The sequence below is a fragment of the Vanacampus margaritifer genome, chromosome 7, assembly GCF_051991255.1.
Source record: "Vanacampus margaritifer isolate UIUO_Vmar chromosome 7, RoL_Vmar_1.0, whole genome shotgun sequence".
Classification (NCBI taxonomy): domain Eukaryota; kingdom Metazoa; phylum Chordata; class Actinopteri; order Syngnathiformes; family Syngnathidae; genus Vanacampus; species Vanacampus margaritifer.
In genome coordinates, this window is record NC_135438.1 from 12,251,908 (window position 1) to 12,274,223 (window position 22,316).

At 40.4% G+C, this 22,316-nt stretch overlaps 4 protein-coding genes across 6 annotated transcripts; 2 read left to right on the plus strand and 2 right to left on the minus strand.

The window, feature by feature from the left end:
* Positions 1–379: 379 nt before the first annotated feature.
* Positions 380–2,089, plus strand: LOC144055489 (type-2 ice-structuring protein-like). Its single transcript, XM_077571484.1, has 7 exons — positions 380–471; positions 566–666; positions 765–853; positions 942–1,061; positions 1,143–1,251; positions 1,425–1,502; positions 1,581–2,089. Exons 2-6 carry the CDS (start codon positions 612–614, stop codon positions 1,490–1,492), a joined length of 441 nt encoding a protein of 146 aa, XP_077427610.1. The 5' UTR covers positions 380–471; positions 566–611; the 3' UTR covers positions 1,493–1,502; positions 1,581–2,089.
* Positions 2,090–6,365: 4,276 nt separating this feature from the next.
* Positions 6,366–9,704, minus strand: rpl9 (ribosomal protein L9). The gene is made up of 8 exons (XM_077571483.1): positions 9,597–9,704; positions 9,053–9,099; positions 8,865–8,980; positions 7,914–8,009; positions 7,544–7,676; positions 7,156–7,236; positions 6,555–6,681; positions 6,366–6,475 (listed from the first exon to the last, which is right to left on the minus strand). The coding sequence occupies exons 2-7, from the start codon at positions 9,096–9,098 to the stop codon at positions 6,575–6,577; spliced, it is 579 nt and encodes a 192-aa protein (XP_077427609.1). The 5' UTR covers position 9,099; positions 9,597–9,704; the 3' UTR covers positions 6,366–6,475; positions 6,555–6,574.
* A 321-nt stretch (positions 9,705–10,025) lies between these two features.
* lias (lipoic acid synthetase) lies at positions 10,026–14,577 on the plus strand. Its single transcript, XM_077571481.1, has 11 exons — positions 10,026–10,193; positions 10,428–10,606; positions 10,889–10,982; positions 11,109–11,189; positions 11,266–11,422; positions 12,389–12,446; positions 12,891–13,019; positions 13,234–13,379; positions 13,444–13,514; positions 13,591–13,702; positions 14,064–14,577. Exons 1-11 carry the CDS (start codon positions 10,110–10,112, stop codon positions 14,123–14,125), a joined length of 1,173 nt encoding a protein of 390 aa, XP_077427607.1. The 5' UTR covers positions 10,026–10,109; the 3' UTR covers positions 14,126–14,577.
* Positions 14,578–14,694: 117 nt separating this feature from the next.
* Positions 14,695–21,239, minus strand: ugdh (UDP-glucose 6-dehydrogenase). Of its 3 annotated transcripts, none has more exons than XM_077571478.1 (12): positions 21,142–21,239; positions 20,144–20,305; positions 18,508–18,609; positions 18,227–18,427; positions 17,955–18,152; positions 17,614–17,761; positions 17,181–17,275; positions 16,966–17,096; positions 16,676–16,815; positions 16,416–16,507; positions 16,212–16,322; positions 14,695–15,199 (listed from the first exon to the last, which is right to left on the minus strand). In XM_077571478.1, the coding sequence occupies exons 2-12, from the start codon at positions 20,303–20,305 to the stop codon at positions 15,089–15,091; spliced, it is 1,491 nt and encodes a 496-aa protein (XP_077427604.1). In that variant the 5' UTR covers positions 21,142–21,239; the 3' UTR covers positions 14,695–15,088. The 3 variants fall into 3 exon arrangements, with proteins under 3 accessions (XP_077427604.1, XP_077427605.1, XP_077427606.1); XM_077571479.1 differs by lacking the exon at positions 21,142–21,239 and adding an exon at positions 20,964–21,086; XM_077571480.1 differs by lacking the exon at positions 20,144–20,305 and having other exon boundaries at positions 21,142–21,199.
* Between the last annotated feature and the right edge of the window lie 1,077 nt (positions 21,240–22,316).

Sequence of the window (22,316 nt, forward strand, 5' to 3'; positions counted from 1 at the left end):
ACTTCCAGCCCCCTTCATTGGCCAATAGGCTACACAAATTCAACAAATGCTCGACATGAAGAAATTACTGAATAATTCATTCATTCAGCTGGTCAAGTCTAGGTTAGTTAGCACAAAGGTTGGTCTTGATTTGAGATTCTTTTTATTTGCTGTAAAAAACAAAAATGATGATAATTCCTATCAAATCACTGAACAATAATTTAAAAGTACGGTTACATATTCATTTGTTTTTTGTTTTTTTTATACAGTCAGTCTTTTATGTTTGGCTAACACTGTTTCTGATTGTGAAAACAGTAAATAGGGTACTACTTTGACAAATAAGAAGCAACCTTTGATTTGTTGAAATTGCGAAATTGACACCCACGAATGAAGCTATGCCCAGTTTTGAAGGTTAACTGACAGTATATAAAGCAGGTCTTGTTCACACATTGTCCACAGGACACCAGAGGAAGAAGAAGCTCTCATCTGCAGGTTTGCACTGACTGGCATTCTTTTCATCTTCTCTCTCATCCAAATTGCTGCTATATTCACACAGCCTTTTATATGACTCTGTTTGAATTGAAAGGTTTTTTCTCAGTCCATTGTCTTCAACGTCTGAATTCTTCACAAAGATGCTGACTGTGTCTTTAGCTCTGTTTGCCATTGTGGCACTGGCAACAGCTGACGGTGAGTATCGGTGGTGCACATGTGGTCGGTAATTCCGTCGATATCAATGTCATATCTACTCACCCATTTTCTTCTGATTTGTCAAACTAACGGAACAGATGCCGCAAAATGTTCACCTGGCTGGTCTGAAAACGCGGGCCGGTGTTTCTTCTTTGATGCAACACAGAAGACCTGGGCTGAGGCTCAGGTCATTATACGATGTTTTTTAAATGACTTGTTGTCAATTTGTTGATTTGGATGTGTGTGTGACATTTCTCTGGCTGTGCCCACTGTAGGCTCATTGCCAGGGAATAGGAGGGAACCTTGCATCTCTACACAGTGATGATGACAATACATTCGTTCAAACGCTGACTCAGAAGAATCCCGCTTGGCTTGGTGGCACAGATTGTCAAACCGTAATAAATCATACTTTGGATGAATGCAATATTTATATGTTGGATCTACATATACAACGTGATTATTGCTTTTTTTTCTAGTCTGGTGCCTGGTTCTGGATGGACGGTACACAAATGATGAGGAGATTTTGGTGTCCACTAAAACCAGACAACGACCTGGCAACGTGCTGTCTGGAGATGAATTCTGGTGGTGAGTCACATTGTTTGATTATTCAAAGTTGCGAGGATGAATGCTGCTCAACGCATTTTTGTTGAATAACTACTTAACTTTGTGTAAGTTCTTTCTTCTTAAAAAAAAAATTAAAATCTCAATGTGATTTGCCATATTGTGAAGGAGAGATGAGAGTTTATTTTTGTCTCCAGATGACAAATGCTGGGATGATGTGGCCTGCAGCAACACCCTTCCATTTGTATGTGTTAAGATGCTTTAGGGGATTCCAAGTAAGTGACTCCTGTCCGACTGTTTTTGCCCATGTGAAGAAATTGAAGCTAAATGATACACAAACAATTTTTTTTCAGCATTGAAGGAACTGAATAATCAAGGCTGATCATGGCTGGATGAATCTGAAAAAGGGATGACCAAGTGGAGCAGAGTTGCGGTGATTGAGATGGAATAGATTTATAATATAATTTGTTGAGAATAATAAACAATCTGAAGCATTGAAAAAAAAATACCTCTGAAGTCTGTTTTTGATCACATTTTTATAACGCGCAACATGACACTGCATCTGCAAATTGTACACTGGGGATGCTGTCAGAGATTTGGCCATCAAACTGTCATGTCTGGGAAGATCTGGCTTTGGTTGAGGGCCCTGAGTGGGTTCCCGCCCTTCCGCGGGTTAACCAATCCGGGCCCTCAGCCACTTGTGCCTGGCCCCAGGTGTAACTAGTCCCCCAATTAGTGTGGGTGTATTTAATTCCCGGGTGGTGATCAGTCGGCGTGGGATCATTGCCGTTTGTCACCCCCGGAGTTCGTGCTGTCATTTTGATTTGATTTTGGACAATAAAATATGTCAGTCTAACCCGCACTCCTGCCGTGGTCCTCTACTCCACACGCCGACAGACGTCACGCCGCTCCGTGACTACACTGTGACACAAACAAGTCAAACGAATATCGATTTACCTGTAATGTGTGGCTAGATCATAAATACTACCACTCTTGTCATATATTTATTACATTCATACCTTAATTCATTCATTTGTGAAATTACAGGGATTCTTATTTAAGTATCATTTAAAAATGAATTTGGCCATCCATAAAGTCAATACATGGATTATTTAGATAGTACATGATCATATTAAAATTGTTGACCAAAGAATATTACAAGGCATACTTGACTCTTTTTATGTCACCAGAGGCCCCTCTGAATGCGTGTTCTTGTTATGTTATCACAGTCAAATTTAACAATAACTAAACAAATTATTGATCTTGACTTCTGATTTCAAAATGAGTTTTGACATCCCTGCACACTGAAAATGAGAGCATTACTGCCACCTACGGTAGAAATTACGATTGATCTTGTAGCTACAATACGGCACACAAAAAAAGTAAGCTAAATTCTCTGGCGTCACGTCAATATCCTTAAATATCTTTGAAGCTTTTCCCCAACCTAAAATAAAATTGATTCGGACTGCGATATCCCTGTCCATTGTTTTTAGCGGTTAGCACCAGCCTCTACATTTCCATAAAAGGAGCTATGACAATGTCCATAACGTTGTACAAGTGAGGTGTTTCCTGAATCATATTATTCTTTTGTACAAGGGCACCAGCATTGAAAAACTAACGTTTGGCTTCAAACCATCATGAGAACTACACCGTTCGGGTTCAAACCATATTATTGTTAGCCTGCAGCTGCAGCATACACATGAAGTCCGCTTAGATGGGTTTGGTGACATGACCGTCAAAGTACAGGATTGTGAAACAGGAAAACGGTCACACTCTTAACAAATATGAAGTGACGATGAGTTTGTTGTCCCAATCGCAAACGTTAAAAGACAACCATTAATTAATGGACGCCAAGCTTTTGAAGGTTAAATGGAGAGTGTGAACTAATGCGCCATTAAACACACGCACACACACACACGCACGTACACACGCGCGCACACACACACACACACACACGCACACACAAAATAGGTAGTAATTGATGTGGTCTCGTGGTGAGGCACGGGAAGGAATGTGTGTGCTTCAAAACCCTTGCATTCTATTAGTTCACCACTAGAAGGCACTAAATAATACACACTTCCGCTCAAGAGTAGGTCTTCTTCACAAGTTGTTCATGTACACAAGACACCAGAGCAAGGAGGAGCGCTCGGCTGCAGGTTTGCACTCACACACTTTTTTGTTTTCTTTCTTATCCAGAATACTATGATTCAAGTGAGCCTTTTGAATAACCAGGTTTTCTCGGTCCATCTTCAACATCTGAATTCTTCACTAAGATGCTGACTGTGTGTTTAATTTTTTGTGCCATTGTGGCTCTGACTTCAGCTCAGGGTGAGTATCAGTGCACATGTGGTCGGTTAATCCATCAGTATCAATAAGGCATCTGATCCCGTCAGCAGCAGTCTGTCCACTTGCCTGGACCGAACACAATAACCGGTGTTTCTTCTATGAGGCAAGAGTCAAGACCTGGGTTGAGGCTCAGGTCAGATGTTTGTAGATGGCTTGTTGAGTTGTTTAAAGTTATTGACTTGGATGTGCATGCAAAAAATGTGTTTGTGTGGCCGATTAGGCACGTTGCCAGTTTTTAGGAGGAAACCTGGCATCTGTCCACACTGATGGTGAAAAAACATTCCTTAAGACGCTAACTCAAACACCCACTTGGCTTGGAGGCACAGGTTGTCAAATGGTAATTATTTTTTATAGATTTTTTTCTGATGGACTTGGTCAGATTCATCACTTTTACAGAATGGAGCCTGGTTCTGGTCAGACGGTACCCAAATGATGTTCAGATTCTGGTGTCCCCTACAACCAGATAACGAACTGGCGCAGTGCTGTCTTCAGATGAATAGTGGTGGTCAGTAACAGTTTGATGATGACTGAAAGCTGGTGAAATCTTGCTTTGTATGTGATTCACCATACTCGGAGGAAGAGATGACTATTTAATTTTGTTTGCAGTGAATAAATGTTGGGAAGATGTGCCCTGCAGCTCTACCCTTCCATTTGTGTGTGCAAGGTCTCTGTAAGTATTCCAGGTATGTACTTAAGTATTTTCTTTGTCAGCATTGTAGAAAAGGAATGATTAAGGCTAACTATGAATGGATAGATCGTATCAAGTCGCTGGACCACCCGCCTTTGTGCAGGATATGTTTGTGTAACGGTGGCGACCCTGTGCCTCCCAATTGGGTTTCAAACCCACAGCTCCACCGTGTCATTGGTTGGAAGTTGAGAGGCCTGACCACTGAGCTAAAGGCTTGGGCCGCCAATTTAGAGGCCAGCACCCTCTATTGAAGATTCCCAAAAGTGAAGTTTGACTAATGTACTGTATATTTGCACAGCGCACGCTGGCATCCATTTCATTTGCAGGGAGAAAACTCAACAAATGTGAGCAGTTCAACGTGGAGATAAAAGACAAGACAGAAGAAGGAAAGCAAGATGATCTTCGTCTTCGTTCAGCCAAACTGTTACTTTTAATAAATCAAGGACGGTGAATCCGAAATCTGACAGAGCTCTAAAGTCATTATTGGACTACATGGATGGGTAAAGGCTCTTTTGATTTAGAAAAATGGTTACACAAATTTAAAAAAACAAAAATCACTTCTATTTGGCGCAGTTGCCAGTCACACACACGGTGTGTTCAAAATAATTGAAGTCAAACATCACGGACAAGATCAATAAAGCTTTTTAACTTAACCAATTAAAAAAATAAATTAATTAAAAAAAAAAAACAGTATTATTTTGTAACACAACTGTATATAATGCTGTATAAAACAGCTGGGTTAACTGAAATGTGTTAAATTGGGTAAGCACTTGGGCTTTTGGGGGTAAAAGTCAAGAGAATGACGTTTGTCTTTTCTACTTTGGATGGCAACCGCATTTTGGATAGTTGTGTGCATCAAACACTTTAACCATGGCATACATGTGCTCAATCTGTTTGGGGGGAAAAAATAAATAAAAAGCACCTTGTTAAAAGTTTTTTAAACTGTCAAGTATGAACTGACACCATGTTCAGAAACCTTTTTAGGCAATTTTCCACGACTTTTCCTAAAACTTGACAGCACAAACCTTTTATAAAAAAATAAATAAAAATATATTTAAAAGAAACAGGTAATCATCATCTGCCATCAAACCACAGACACTTCCGGATATTTTGTCATGTTCTAAGTGTTGCAACAGAAGCAACACGGTTATTAATAACACAATCTGATTAACCTTCTGACCTTTCCATCACTGGGAACAAGAGAAATACAGAAGTAAAAAAAGTGCTTTCGAGCTAGAAATACAATATCCTTTTACTATAAGTGTTCATGTAGCATTAACATTTATTTTTTAAAGAAAATTGTTTCTTGCAAAACTCCAGGCAATCTGGCTATCGGGAAATATTTGGAACAGGGATGGAAGATTTTGGGGTACACACGGTAAATTGACTTGCAAAGTAAATAGTCATCAAACTCATTTTCACAGTTTCTAATAAATGGGATGAAGTGTGTAACATGTTTATCAGCAACAAATTTACAAGTATAAAAAAAAAAAATCAATCTGCAAATTTAGTTGTTGCACTGGTGAAAAATAGATAATAGGGCTGTTTTTTTTCCTTCCCAACCAAGGACATCAAACGGAAGAGTGTCCTGTAAAACGTTCCTTAGGCTTGAGAAAATATTTACAATCACAAATCTTGCGTGCAGAGTCAACAAATCTACAGTTAACGAACGGAATCCTGTGAACTAAATGTGTAGCCAATCAAAGCGCAGACTAACCAACAACAAAGCTAAGGTAAATAAAACATGTCCATGGTGTTTATTTGTAAAGACGTGCCAAGAAATATTGTCCATAGCAAGTCTTATTAGATGTAGAATCTGCATTGTTTTTGCACAACAGGTAACTTTATCACCTTTCTGATTGTACTTGAAAAAAAAAAAAAAGTAGAACTATGTGAGAAAATGTGGTGACAGATCATTTTACTTATGTGTACTACCACCAGGTCACACTGAGAATTTAGACAAATATGGGGGGAATAAAACATTTAGAAAATTGCAAACTTTGCTTTTCTGTTCTGTCCTGGACTAAAAGCAAAAAGATAACAAGCCTGCACTTGATTAAGTTGCATTGAGTTTAAAAAATTTGGAAGAAAAACAAAACCAAGGTGATGGAAACAATAATCCAACTTTATTGGTCATAACAGAACTCTTTGATGGATGCCATAAGGCAGTTTCTGGAGTCTTAATCAGGGTGACATGTTGGTTCATCGGGGCCACTGTTGAAATTTCACAAGTTTTACAAACCAATGTCCACGTTGTTTCATGAAAAGCATAGAAAATCTCCTATTTTCTGACCTTGGGTGCAGATTCAGATTTTACTTATCCGATTCCAAAACGGTTCCCTTCTCAGACACGTAAATGCCATCCAAGAACTTCCTGATATCCTTATTTTTGACTGTGGTGGCCTGTTGGATGAGAGCAGCTGGAAAAGGAAGAATTGTCAGTGAAAAATCAGAAGGGAAAACATTGCAGAAACAGTAGAGGCAGATATGGGCTAGGTTAAGCAACTTTCTAGGCAACTTCCAATATTTCTTTATTTCGGATCAGGAGCAGAATAGAACACCACGCTGGACAATGTTTAATTAGCATGCTTGTGAAATATTCAACTTTAGCTGATTTGCAGATAAGTCAAAAATACCAGTTAAGAGTAAAAAAAAAAGCCGTTTTAAAATAGGTCAAAAGGCAAAATATCTGAAAGATTCCATGGTGAAAATTCTTTAAAATATTTTTTTTCCCTTTTACTTCACATGAATAGAAACAGGTCAGCATCTTCACTTAAAAGTAATGGCAGTGTGTACTACTAAATAATTGTTTAGATTTGTTTTAGAAATCTCTTGCATTTGCTCGCAATCAGATCGATTAATTATGTGCGTACACATGGACTGTTACATCATACCTGAATTTGATACCAGCTCAATATCGTTGCCTTCCAGCACCAGCTCGTCTTTCTGGGCTGCTGAGACTGTGCACATCACACCTGGGAGGAGCATAACAGAGCAACTTTTACTTTAGGTCGGCTTCATTTTTTGTTAATATAATAGGCTTCATTTAACAACAAAACCCGCATAGGACACAATCCAAATTTGGATTTCCCAATATCAGGCGTTTGATGGCGCTATAAAATGCTGCCAACTGTTGGAATGTTAATTAGAATTCTAGAAAGTCTTCGTAAATGGTCCACTATCAACGACCCACATTTATATCTGCACAGAAAAGTGCACAAACATTGAACGCAAATATCCAAAGAACACTCAACAAATGAAACCTCATCATTCACCACATACCTGCCCTCATTCTGACACGGCGGATGTACTTCTCGCCGAGGAAATTCCTGATCTCCACCATGGTGCCATTCTCTTGCATGACAACGTTGATGGGGAAATGGGCATACACCGAACGCATTTTGTAACGGAAACCCTGTAATGACACAGGACGGTAGAGACATGAATTATGGCGGAAGAAGCAGTGAAACGAAACATTGCCAATGATAGATGAGTAGACTAACGCAAGAAGGTAAATTGTTTTGACTGCTTGGAGTATCACTATTACAGACTTGTACAGAGGTGGTGAAAGGTCAGGATATAGTAGTGAAGTATGAAGATTTAATTCTGCAGTCATTCCTCAGGAATTGGAGAAGTCGAGTGATAATCTCACCAAAGTGACTCCCTTGATCATGTTCTGGACATGACTGCAGATGGTGCGAACTGTTGCCAGCTCCTTTCGGTTCCCCCACCATTTTTCTACACGCAGCTGAAATACAGTAGTTGAGCAAAATGATCAGCTTCATGTTAGAAACTCATTTGTTGGTTACAGACAGAGGAACTTCTAAGCTTTAAGCAAAATTCAATACGGGCCACTCTTGCAGGTCTCAACTGAATTTACTTGGTGAACTGAAGGCTTGTTTAGAAGTGTTAACTAATTAGAAAATATGGTTAGCAACAAACTGGCATACATGTGTATTTTTAAAAGTTGTAAAACATTACTGGCTGCATAATACATAAACGGAGCACCGGTTCAAGGGCTGAACGGTATGGACAAAATGTAACTTCTTGATATTAACCGTTCTCCCCAAAAAAATAGAAACATCACAAAACATAAGTGGAAAGCACAGTTTTACTGAATAGAAATCACTGGCAGTATTAAAAAAAACATCAATAATGTAGAAATCTAACATTTTAGTATCCAACTTTTGGCGCCCCCTAAGCTTGAATTCTGCATTGCAACAACAGAACAGAACAGAAAAGTCACTTCAATATATGCCACCTGTAACATTTTCATTATGTTTTGAAAAAGACCCGGTGGGGGAAAAAGATGGATTCTTAAGATGTTTCAATTTTCCCATCATGGCTGTATCGTTTGGAGATTAATTTTGTGTATTTTACATACATCTTTTGAGTGCATGTCTTAAATGTTGCCATTCAGCTCCTCAATTGAGAACACAAAGTTGTGCAAGGTAGCTGAAACGTTAAAAAGTTTAATATGTGCATTTTAAAGTTGGAAGGCCAAATTAAGTTCAATTTGAAAGTTTGTTGTACATTTTAAGTTCATTCTGAAATTTCATTATTTTCTCGACAGACTAATCTAATGGGCCTCGGTCTTCCCTACCTTCTTATTTTTCTTGCCTAGCAGACGCAACTCCAGGTTTATGTGATTGAACTCCCTGATGAGTTTGCCACGGGGACCCTTGACAGTCACTGTCCGCCCCTTCAGCTTCACCTCGACTGCAACAAGATGCAAACAAAGTCAGCACAAGCCAACAAGAGACGCCAACAGAAGAGCGGTTTCATTCTTACCATTGTCGGGAATGTCGACTGACTGGCTGCTGAGAATGGTCTTCATTCTGTAATTTGAATGACAAATAATCACTTTACATTACACCTAAACACGACTACATTTGAAAACGCTAGCACCGATTTCTGACTCATTTTGAAAACTGGCGAGGAGAGCAGCAGCCACACAGCGGCTAAGGTAGCATTAAGCTAACACGAAGCAGGAGCTATAAGACTCCCTACTGAACAACTCAAATTCGAGCATCTTTATAATTAATAAATATATCGCATCCTTTGTTACGTATCGACAGCGGCAATGTTTTCAACCCAAAGTGAATTCGCTCACTGTGGTGTTCGGCACTGTCGGCCTAAACCGGCCAGCCCAATCACGTATCAAACAACCCAATATATTCCCCCCCAGACATGGCATCGACACAAAATAACGCTTTCCAAATAAAAAACAATAATAGTTGCGTAAAAACCAACATGTTAGAACAAAACCTAACGTGAAATTTAGACGGATTGACTTTGATTAAGTCGGATGACAGTCATTTTCTGTCAACCTCACCTCGCTGGTAGCAGAGGAAAAGAGAGAGAAACGACGTCACCACGCTGTTGTAGCGTACGTAAACGACGTCATCAGACGCTAGCAATGGAGCTCAACGGACGGAACTCCTATTTTCCCGCAAAAATGTCCAAGACAGCGGACTAAAAACGACAGGAAAAATCTTTTTATGAGGTTTTTTTTTTTGCATTCGTTGATTTCTATAACGACGTTAATTATGTTGGTTATAGTTATTACTCTAGTGGTAGTGAGTAATCGGAGTGATGGTCATATCTGGGTGAAAAAGCAGCACACTACACTAAATTGTTGAAGTAATTCAAAAAAGGAAGATAATTCTGTTTTGCTATGAACATCGATGTAGAGCGTAAAGGGGGGAATGCGACGACTAAACTGTAAGTATTTCTGCTCCTCCTCTGGCGCCGTTACTTGAACGCAACACAAGACCAGAACAATCGCTCGTCGATGTGCGTTGTTCGATCTATAGCTAGGTGGACCTGAAACTTGCTAGCCAATGTCATGGCGTTACTCAAGCAAAGCCGTGTTGTAGTCGGCCGTTTCACCGCTAATCGCCTATTGCTGGGAGCGACAAGTATCTCGCACGTCAGTATTTCATTCCAACACTGAAATTAATTGTTTTTGGAAACATCTTTGTTGTTTGTGCCTTCGATTGTTCGGTGTAAGCGTGGTTTCTGACCTGTTTTCATAACGGTCCGAGTAGTGACGGCAAAGTTTACATAAATGATTGATTGCAGTGATCGTCTCGACAGTGCGCAATGTGTATCGTGTAAAGACCTGGTTTAAGACGTGAGCAATCGATTTCTCTATCTTCTATAGGGCTACACGAGCAGCATATTATCTGCGGCCAAGTCCTCTTCGAGTCCGGCTGACAGGAGCAAAGAGCTACTAAGCGACAATGACGGCCCCACGCTGCAGGACTTTATTTCAGGGGAACTGTCCGAGAAAGACAACTGGGCAGAGTTCAGAGGCAACTTGAAGAGGCAGAAGGGCGAGCGGTGAGTTTTATGTGTGCCTGCCACAATTACAACACAACAACAACAAAAAATACATGTTTTTTTCTGTGCCCATCTATGCTGGGGTTGGAGGTGGGGGGCTTAGTGGTGACCAGGATGATGAGGGTCCAAGAACATTTTGCCTTCCGTTGTCTTAGTTTTTGCAGCGTGCAATCCTCCAGAGTGGAATACCCACTGACAGATTGTGGTGATATTAGGTGTAGTTATAGAACACCCAAGAATGTAAATTCTTGTCTCAGCGCTATAAAAGTCACTCTTTTGCAGGCTTCGGCTGCCTCCTTGGCTGAAGACAGAAATCCCTATTGGGAAGAACTACAACAGGGTGAAAAACTCTTTGAGAGACCTCAATCTTCACACCGTAAGCTAAACAAAGTGTAACTGTGTTTAACTTGGAAACTTGTTGAGCAAGAACAGCACTTTTTGTTTTTACGTGAAGCTGTCACGTACCTGTGAGTTCAAAGCATGAATCGGTGTGTTCCATCAGGTATGTGAGGAAGCCAGGTGTCCTAACATTGGCGAATGCTGGGGAGGAGGAGAGTACTCTACAGCTACTGCCACCATCATGGTCAGATAAAATGTTTGCATTTTCTGGAGCATTTTGATCTGTTATGTAATATTTTGTCATTTCTTCTCATGGCTAGCTGATGGGAGACACCTGCACCCGCGGATGTCGCTTTTGTTCCGTGAAGACTGCTCGTCTGCCGCCGCCTCTGGACCCTGAAGAGCCCTACAACACCGCTAAGGCTATCGCAGCATGGGGGCTAGACTATGTGGTGCTCACATCTGTGGACAGAGATGGTAAGTAGGGATTCTAAATTCCTGAACACTACAAGTGGTCCAAGAAGACGTGAATGGCAAAACATGTTATCGAGTTTCCTCATATTTTTGGACACCATACGTTCCACAACGTAATTAAGAAATTAATTGTATTAAATGCAACAGGAATAAAATTGTTGCCGTTTTCCAATTTGATGAATGATGTTTTGTTGAAACAATTAGTGTTATATTGTGTCACTAAAAACAACTGACTTAGCTAACATACCTGCCTTTATACTGTAAAATTTTGACTATTGACTCGAGTGTACTAGTATATAATTAAACAGCACATACTAAATTAAAAAAGGAACTTTTTTTCTTATATAAACATTATACACATAACTACAAGAGAAAATTACTGCCGACGTTAGTGACCGGTGGAAATAAACACGCAGAAGCAAAAACACTCCTAGTGCCGCACCAAAAACAAGGTCCGGAATTTTAGGATTTTTGCGGCTTGATTGCCTTCCCATTGCTAGGTTGATCAACTTGAAGGCTTCATGGTAGGCATCTTAATGTAGAACAAAAAATATAAAGGCAATTAAACATGGCAATTGCATGCATGTTGTCTATACAATGGTATTTAGCTAAGGTTATAATTATATAGTTCAAATTGTACAGGTAAGATTAACCTCAATGTACATAAATGACCTAAAATCACTAATAACACTTAAAATTGAGGCACACTTGCTAATGCATGCACGCATTGTGAATCTATTTTTGTGAAGGAACTCAAATGTGTTATGTTCCCCTTCGTCTGGCCATTAGCGTGGGTCTTAAACATAGGGGACCAAAACATGCCCAATTGAAATTAAACTAATACTAATAAACTAACCATCAGAGGGTGCTGGAACTGCACAAATGGAGTACAGTACAACCTCAGCTCATTGGAATTGGAATACTTCAATTGTCTCTTCAGTATTCAGATCTGCTTCTTTTTTTGGGTAGATATTGCCGATGGTGGGGCGGAACATTTTGCCAAGACTGTTTCTCACCTGAAGGAAAGGTAAACAGACTTGTTTTAGGCTTCATTATCTCTCTTTGCGAACTGTGTAGAACAGGTCACCAGGGGGCACTAGGTGGCCCCCAAGCATCATCAGTGGCCCACAGGACTATTCTAAAAATAGCTTACCAGCATGAGACATTGTGATTTTCATCAACTGTTGTAGAAGGGATCATTTGAAAATGTGAACACTGGCAGAGATTTTTTTACCCATTTATTGTGAGAATATCTTCACTTGAATGAATATCATTAATTATAAATAATAATTAAGTCATTTGAGAAAATGTGTTATTTCAGACGATATATGCCTTCTTATGGGATATCCAGAAAATAAAATAAAAATAGCTAACTTAAAAAATAAATAAATATTTGAATGCATTGTACCAAACTAATGGAATCTTAGCATGTGTTCTAAATGAAGGCATCCATGCGTTTATCTCCTTGTAGGAACCCTCAGATCCTGGTTGAATGTCTAACACCTGATTTTCGAGGCGACCTTGCAGCAGTGGAGAAGATCGCCCTCTCGGGTCTGGATGTGTACGCGCACAACGTGGAGACGGTCCGTGAGCTGCAAAGGTACCACAATGGGGTGCACTTTCTAGCTAATGTTTTCATCTGACAACATATAATCCCTCTTCATTTTTAAAACCTATTTTTTAAAGTCACGCTTAGTCATGTAGGATGAGCATTCTTTGTCTTTTAGTGCCAGATTTAAAATCAATTGTATATTCATTTTTAAAAATGCCTGCCCATATGCCCTTTAGAGTTGTTTTTTTTTCTCCAATGCTAGGCATGTCCGAGATCCTAGAGCCAACTTTGACCAATCTCTGAACGTTTTGAAGCACGCCAAAAAGACCAATCCTGCTCTACTTACCAAGACGTCCATCATGCTGGGATTAGGAGAGACTGACCAACAAATTCACAATACACTGACTGGTATGTGCACTGGGAAGGTGCAAGTATTTAGCCTGACATGATCTGAGTTTTGGTGATGTTGCAGAGCTGCGGGAGGCCGCAGTTGATTGTCTGACACTGGGACAGTACATGCAACCCACTAAACGCCACCTAAAGGTAAGCGCAGTCCAGAAGAATCCAAAAAACGCATTTGAATTCATGTCAACGACAGGGAATTTGTGTGTGGGCTTAGGTGGATGAATATGTCACTCCAGAGAAGTTTGCACACTGGGAAAAAGTTGGGAATGACATGGGCTTTGTTTACACTGCCAGTGGGCCGCTGGTTCGATCCTCCTACAAAGCAGGTGAGGCACAAGGCTTGGAAGTGCATACAATTACATGGAGGACAAGTTTTGATGTCATTTTCACTTGAGATAATTCAGAATCATGCCCTCAATGGGTTCTCTTGGGCTATTTTTTTTTTGTGAACAAGTATAATTGATAAGCTTTTCAGGTGGACTGCATCACTGATCAAGATCTGGTGTGTATGACTTTAACATGTACTTCTAGTCCTTATTGTAATAAATAAAATAGTATTAACAAAATGATGTAAACCATTATACATCTACAAAGGTCCTGACCCATTTTAAAAATTCTATTTGGCTTGAGCAAGTTCACCCATTCCAGGGTTAGATAACTTAACTACTTTGTTTCCACTCTCGACAGGAGAGTTCTTCCTGAAGAATTTGCTCAAGAAGAAAAAAGCAGCAGCTGTCACGGCAGAATGAATAGCGACAAACCCGGCCAGCCACTCTGCACCAGTGCCATAATGCGTTATTTCAAGCCGCAGCACAACGCACGACACAGAACATTATGAGAGAAGCATATGCACACCTGATTGAAATAAAACAGGGACCATCCATAATGGATATTTTCGAGAGATGATTTGACGAGAAGGTGAACGGGACAAGCCAGCAGGTCTCCAAAGAAGCACCAGGGTGTCGACTGTCCACCAAGAGAAACCGCAACTGCATTCTTTGCACTCTTTGCACCTCGGGGGCCTCTAATTACATCCTGTCCCCACCTTTCAGGGGCCCTTGACATTTTCTTTTTAATCCGTTTAAGGGACACTTTGATGCTTGTCCCGTCTGCTATTGGTGGGATTATTTAATGACATTGCTTTGGGATAGCTAAACTATTTATTCTGCCTAAATAAACTAATGCTTGCACTCAAATCTTATCATTTGTGTCTATTTCAGATGTATACATTTATAATACCTTTTTACCTTAATCTCGTGTGATTAATTAAAACCTTTTAACCTCAAAACTGTCAGAAAAACTGTACTTTTTCAGACACTTGTATTATCCCACATTCACTTGTTACATTTTATTGCATTTGCCCTTTCAGTCACAAATACAGCATTATGATTTATAAAAAATATAAAATTGTATTAAAAACATTTGGAATGTGACTATAAAAAGTACACAGTCAAGACACGCTTGACTCCATGTAAAACTGCTTGCTTGATAAGCACTAGTGTAATTCAATAAACCATGTACGTGTTTGGAAAGGTTCAACCATAAAATTGCATGAATACAATCAAAATCTGGGACTGAAGAATTAACTTGTCAACCCATTATGGAGGAGTCGTAAATCACACGGTTGGTCTGGCTTGCGTTAGATCATAAGGCTGGATTTGACAGAGTCCAATTAAAATGTTGAGGGAGGAATGTGTTGCGTGCCAGCAGTTTTAGATTTTGGCTTTTTTGGCCGGAGGCTCGCTGGTACTGATGCGAGGACATACAGCAGCGGGAGTGTAGGGGATTCGTGTTGCAGTCACTTTTTTCCCGATGGTCTCAATCTGCAAAGAGGGGGTGGGAGGGATTGGGGGGAGAAGAAAAAATTGACCTCAATATTTAGTTTCAGTTACAGTGGCACCTCACGCTTTTGACAAGCGTACGTTTGGAAATCCAAACGTTTGGGAAACAATCATTGCGCATGTGAACTCCTCAAGAGTGTTATGCTTTTTTGTATTGCTGCCACCAGTGATAGCAAAGAAAATGGGTTTAGTCAGAACATGGATCTTGATGTTGAACTGGGAACAAGTCGTAGAGATGTGTGGGTAAATATTGGTGACTGGAAAGTTCTTGTGTTAAAAAAAAAAAAAAGTGTTTGCTTGCCTTTGTGCTAGCTTCCACTAGCTGCTTTTATTTCAAACTCCCTTCTGGAACCCCCAGGTCCCTTCGGGCTACATGCCATCTATGGATTAGCACACACCACTACAGTGACCGTTTTCTGATCTTTCGGCAACATACACGCAAGATGTAGCGTTTTAGACGGCCTCCTTTTTAATGAGTTTCTTGTGGGAAAATGCGTACCCTTTTTTCATTCTTCCTTTTTTCGTGATGGAATTTTCTTGTACAATGCTAGTTTCCACATTAGCAAAGGCGATTTTTGGCAAATGTTTGAGATAGTGTTATATATACTCTGCGATACAACTTGCTTCTAGCGCTTAATATAAGGACCGGAAGTTGAGATACACAAGGACCACTTAGCTTCCGGGTTTTGTGAAAAAGGTCCGTTATTCAATGCATCTGTACTTTTGACACAATTTGCTTTTTCAAACAAAATTCACACATTTCCAATGATTTCCACTTCTTTGTCTTTCTGTGATTCTTCCAGTCTTCAGAAACTTAACCAGAAAGCTGAATATTCAAGTATTCAAGTTACGTCAACGATTTTATGATGGCGGCAGTTTGGAATCGGATTTCCATTATTTTCCAGTTCATAGTCGAATAATGAACTATATTCAACCTCAGAGGTTCCACTGCATTATATTATGCAAATGTATCTGCGTCCAGCATTTTTCTCACCTGGAAACCGAGGTCCTGGAGGTGTGCGTGGAGGTGGTCCAGCACCCTGCGTCCATCAAATATAAAGGCTGGCTTCAGCATCTTTTTGTAGATCTTCTCATAGTCCAGCTCCTGTGGTGACATAAATTGGGTGACTAAACTATTTCTTCCTTAAATTAGAGGGAGCAAGTAAAAAAAAAACAAAAAAAAAACATGACTGGTGACCTTAAACATGTCCCACTCAGTACAGATGACTAACGCGTGTGCGCTCTGGCAAGCCTCGTAGGGGTCACTGGTCACAGACACCAGCTCTGAAACTGAGTCAAGCACTACGAGTCAGCATTTTCCATTTAGTTTTCAAAGTTATTCATGTATACTAATCAGCTGAGATACGTTGATCTCGTAATTACAATTAAAGGAGACAATTAATCTATTGTGCAGTGCAGCTTGGCAGACACCAAAATGAGACATGACAAACACGCCACCTCTTTCTGGCTTGTCCTCTGAGATGCTGGGCTGAGAAAGGTCCTGAATGATTTGCTCTTTAAGAACTTTGGGGTCATAGATGAATAGTTTGGCTCCTTCATCCATCAGATATTTGGAGATGTAAATACTGGAGGACTCTCTGAAGTTGCACACACAACAGGAAGTGATCAGAGGAAGGTGACAGTATGGGCCTTGCGGTTGAAAGATCGTTTTGTCCACACACAGACGCACAATGCCAGGTTTATGCTTAACGTAGGAATGTTTACAAGGGCGAGGGTGGGGAACCGACCTTGTGTCACCTGTGTCTTTTTTGAAAGAGAAGCCGAGCAGAGCAATTTTTTTGCCTGTCACCGTGTTGAAGAGGCAGTCGATGATCCTGCAGGCAAACCGCCGCCTTTGGTACTCATTCATATCTATCACCTGAGGGGGGCGGGAGGGGATAAGAAGAAAATATACTCCCGAGATATGTATAGAGTACACAATAAGAAGCTTTGCTGTGCTCACCTGTTGCCAGTAGGAGGCCACCTCAGGCAGGTTGAGGGCCTCACACAGATACACCAGATTGAGCACATCCTTCTGGAAACAGCTTCCACCAAAACCTGGGGGGAAAAAGACAAAATACGTACAATTAATAAAGTACAACAGTTTGAGCATGTGACAATCTAATTTGCCACATTATTTCTTCCAGTTTGGAAAAATTGTTTTCAATTTTAAAGAATGTCATAGTCAGCCAGACTAGATTGCAATAGACTTTGGAGCTGGTGTCATACTGGACATATTATAGTTATGGCTTTCCTCAGAAAGCCATTAAGATGTGTGAAACCATATAAATGTGTAATTGCCTCAATATATTATTGCACATGAACAACAAATTAATGGATAACTTGTTTTGAAATCAAAAGTCAAGGAAAAAAGTTTTTAAAAGTGCCTCTCTTACCCACGCTGGCTTTGAGAAAGTTGCTCCCTATTCTCTGGTCCATGCCGATGGCCTTGGCGACCTCCACCACGTCAGCCCCGGTGGCCTCGCACAAGGCGCTGATGCTGTTGATGCTGCTGATTCGCTGCGCCAGGAATGCGTTGGCTGCCTGCATACGCAAAGTTAGTTGAAGATGATGCAAAACAACAAATAAGTAGCAGCTCTTATCAAGAGTCAAAGTAATTTCAAACCCACGAATCTCACAACTGTGAAGCAGACTTGCTTACCACCCAGCCACCGTGCTGTCCCACTTGAACGCTATTGCTATTATTAATATTGATAATGATTTGCCCTACACGCACCAGTTTAGACAGCTCTGACGACCACGTGTTGGTGGTGATAATTCTGGCCTTTGGCACCCAGTGTTCATAAACGGCGCATAACGCTCGGATTGCCCTTTGACCTTCTGCCGTCTCATCTCCACCAATCAGGACGCGGTCGGGCTCCTTTAGATCCTTCACCGCCGTTCCCTCCGCAAGGAACTCTGGATTGGACAGCACCTGAAACGGAGGGGCATCGTGAGTGAGAACAAAAGGAGAACACAAGACCTACTTTTAATACCGATATTACACACGTGGAGGTTGAGGCTGGGCTTGGTGTTGGCGTCGAAGATCCGTCGAATGCTCTCAGCGGCTCGCACGGGAACAGTGCTCTTCTCTGTGACAATCTTGTAGCCGTCGGACACCTCCACAATCCTGCGAGCGCACGCTTCGATGAACTTGAGGTCTGCGGCGCGGCCCTTCCCCATGCCGTAGGTCTTGGTGGGGGTGTTTACCTACATTGGGGTTCTTTTTAGTTTGAAGTGAAGAGGCTGACAATTGTGCGCGTTTGCATGGGCGTGACTGGAAAACTCACAGAGATAAAAACAAGGTCAGCGTCTCTGATGGCTGAGTCAATGTCTGTGGAGAAAAATAAGTTCCTCCCTCTGCATGATTCCACCACATCTTTCAGGCCGGGCTGCGGGGAGAGAAGCAGAACTCGTTTTGAGCAACCCCACACTCGTCATGATGAGGTCACTGCAACAATGAGCCATCTGGAACGGTTTTCCTCCAATGGTGTTGAAATACTGGTATAATAATGGTTGTGTGTCAACAGTTACTCAACTGGAGCCCCTCTAAAATTCTGTCCAGCGCAACATTCCTGACCACACCCAGCTACTACGATAAACTGAAACCTTTCAAATCAGGCAAGGAAATAAAGGAAGCTTGGCGTGCAGCCACTCCTTATCTGCAGTTGATGTGCATGCAACTGGATGGCTAATAATAATAAAAACCTCACAAAGCGGATTACTGTAGTGCTCTTGATACCGCACACATTTACCTAAGATCAGCCAACAATGCAAGTGGTACAATTTGGAGTAACCAACCTCAGAGCCCACGGGCCTCAAAATCTGGCCACTTATTACACTGACCATATATCACACAGCACCTTAAACTTAACGTTTATGACACTGTTTATCATCATGATGAGAGTATAAAAGCAGTTGAAATGGCAACCTAAATTATAAATGTTTAATAAATGTGTGTTTTCATCAAGAATGATTTTAAGGACTTTATCTAGCTCAGGATATGTGAGAATGTTCCCAAATTCATACTTTTTAGTTCATGATAAATATTAATAATCAAAATCTTTAGGAGGTAATATTAATAGACTACCTTGAGCTGTTCGATAATTGCAACTGATTTCTAAAGCAGAACAAAATGGTCTAAATCACATTACTCACCATTTTTAAAACGGAATGGAACTACTATATATGGAGGTACAAGGACAGCGTTTGTTTGCCTTGGGCCCCAAATAATTAGTTATGGTGCGGGGCTGAGCCAGCGACGTCGCAAGCCGGTTAACAGCCCAAGTGTGATAACTGATTAGCATTATGTGGGTTGATGAAGAAGTCTCTGTGAGAACTAATGTGACCAACCAGGTCTGCCTCACGAGTTCCCCACTTGGTGCCAAATTGAAGCATTTTAAGGAGAGGAAGAAAAATTAAAGCCTTTGATATTTGAAACCCAGCTAATGCTTTTATTTATTTATTTATTTATTTAATACCCGGGACAATCAGTGTTACAAGCCGTGCTTTGTGCACATAAATGCCTGTTTGCACCTTTGTTTTTCAATGTGGTGGATTCAGGCACAAAATGCAAATTTTGACTCGCAAATTACGATGCTTATTTCCGAGACTTAAGCACCATAAGGCATCTTCAAAAGGTGAACATTTTTACTCTATTTTAGCTTTAAAGTGTTTAATTTCTTTTTAGACTTGTATGACACTTTAAAATATTTGATATGTGACTTCAAATATTAGCTTGCTGCACAGTCAATATAAGTTGAGCACAGTTTGAGCCTGAAATAAATGATTTAACATTAGATGTTTCATATGTGGGGTAAAAAAAAAAGGGAGGCAGTTTTAATGTCAACTAGCATAAGTGAAGGGGTTGTCTAATCTTCAACTTTTGAAGTTGCACTGAACTATGAAATAAAGTTGACACCACACCTCATATATGGGAAGCGTGTCCGAGTTCCAGGCTTTGATTCGGGACTCGTTGACATCGACAACAGTCACCGTGATCTCCGGACACATTTGGGCAATCACACTGCATGTTGGGCCTCCCACATAGCCAGCACCAATGCAACAGATCCTCTTTATTTGGAACATCTGTGTTGCCCAAAAAATACAAATAAAAAAATTAACATTTCATTTGCAGCAGTCCAATGACATTACATTTATAGGGAATTGTAATGAGACACACTTTTCATCATATCAGTGAATTAATCAAGGATTGGGTTCCTTTCTCCTAACTGGTAAGTAAGTATTCATTTGAACAAGACCTTCTGGACTTATCTTTAAAATCAGTAAAAAAAACATTTTATTATCACTCCAATATGTTGTGACAGAGCAAGCTTGTATGACTTGACTTATAACCTGTAATGACTGGGATTTACCTGAAATTCAGTATTGATTCGATTAGACCTTTTTGATTTTTGCCACATTCACTTAAAACTTGGGACTTGTCTGAAACTTAAATGTTAAGACTTGGGACTTCCTTGGTGCTTGCATCTAAATCCCACCAAGAGTGCCAGTCGAACCGTGATCGCCAGGTCAGATAAAGAGCCTTTCATTCCACTTTAGCCACGTCTCCCACACACCTTGAATGATCTTTTGAATCTCTTAGCAACAAACCACTAGTCAACCACCACAGATTAGCAACACCTCACCCGAGCCGGTTCGGAATTATTCTTAATAGATATAAAATGAATTTTAACTCTAAAATGGCAATCTGGCTAGCTTGCCTGAAGAACCCAGTATATTTTACCTCTGCCAACACGACACCGAACTTCGGGAAATTCTTTAGCTTCTCTTCTACAGTATGTCTTGGAGACACGAGTGACGCGATGACGGCTGTTAACCTGAACACCACTCTTCATTTAAAAAAAAAAAAAAAAAAACATTTGAAAAAGTGATACGTTGCGTAATTCAACTAGTAAGCTTACCTCCCAATGGGTTCTTGAACAAGTTGACCGCTTCAATCCTTCCACTGATTAGAAGCGGCTCTGTAGTGTAGTACGATTCCATGTGACGTGCACTGACGTACGCAAGCAGGCAGGCTTCCTGTTTGTAGATTTTCAGCGTAAAAGTACAGGCAGGCTTCCTGTTTGTAGATTTTCAGCGTAAAAGCATAGTCTGTGTATACGAATCAGACTGTATTAAAAAAATAATAAATGTGTAATCGTGTTCTCTTTTTGGTCAGTTTAAGAAGCGTGTGCTGTTTAGTTTTTTTTGTGAGTCACCCACGTCTGCTTCCCGTCTCCTTGTTTACAGCTCTATCACTAATGTCTAACACATGTTTCTAATTGTGCTCCCCTCCCAAGTGCATTTAAACACCCCGACTTCCTTTCCGCCATCACTTTACTACCAAGATGACGTTTGGCTTATTTTGCCTCGCCCATTGTGTTGAAATGTTCTCTGACTGTGAGTCTATAGCCTTGCCCTGTGTTTTTTTGAAGTTGAGATTTCTTGTGTAACAAATTTGGACTAAAATATTCACTGTGTGACATAGTCTCCCTATTTCATCACATCCCTGAAATAATATGACACCAAAGTATCCAATCAGTTGCTCTGATTGTATTCTGCATACAGCAGGGGTAATAACTGATCATTCTTCAACTAATTTTGTAAATTTGCTTTAAAAAAAATATATTGTCAACCAGTCCAAGGTGGAGCTACCACACCTCTCGCCCAGCCAGAGGAGGATAAGCAATATAGAATGGATTGCCAATTTTATATAGATTGTTATAGTCAGAAAATCAGTGATTAATGCGTAAAACAGTAAGACTGTGAAAATTATTAAATGTTTTATTATTATTGTATTGAATTAAGTACCGGTATTTGATCCTCAAGCAAAACATAAGTTAATAGAGAAGCTAGATGGCAAGCACAGCAGAAACGCAGCGTGATGTGAGAGGGCACGTGTGTGGCCCCAGGGAACTTTTTTTGTGTGAAAGGCAGATGTTGCCATAAAGTGCAAATGCACATCCGCTACAGTAGGTGGCAGTGGCTCTCTCATTGTAAAGAGTGTGCAAGGCATATTGGCTCCTCTGCAGAGCTGTACAATTACAAAACAGAAATTTCATTGACAAATTATTATATTATTATAAGTCAGGCGGAG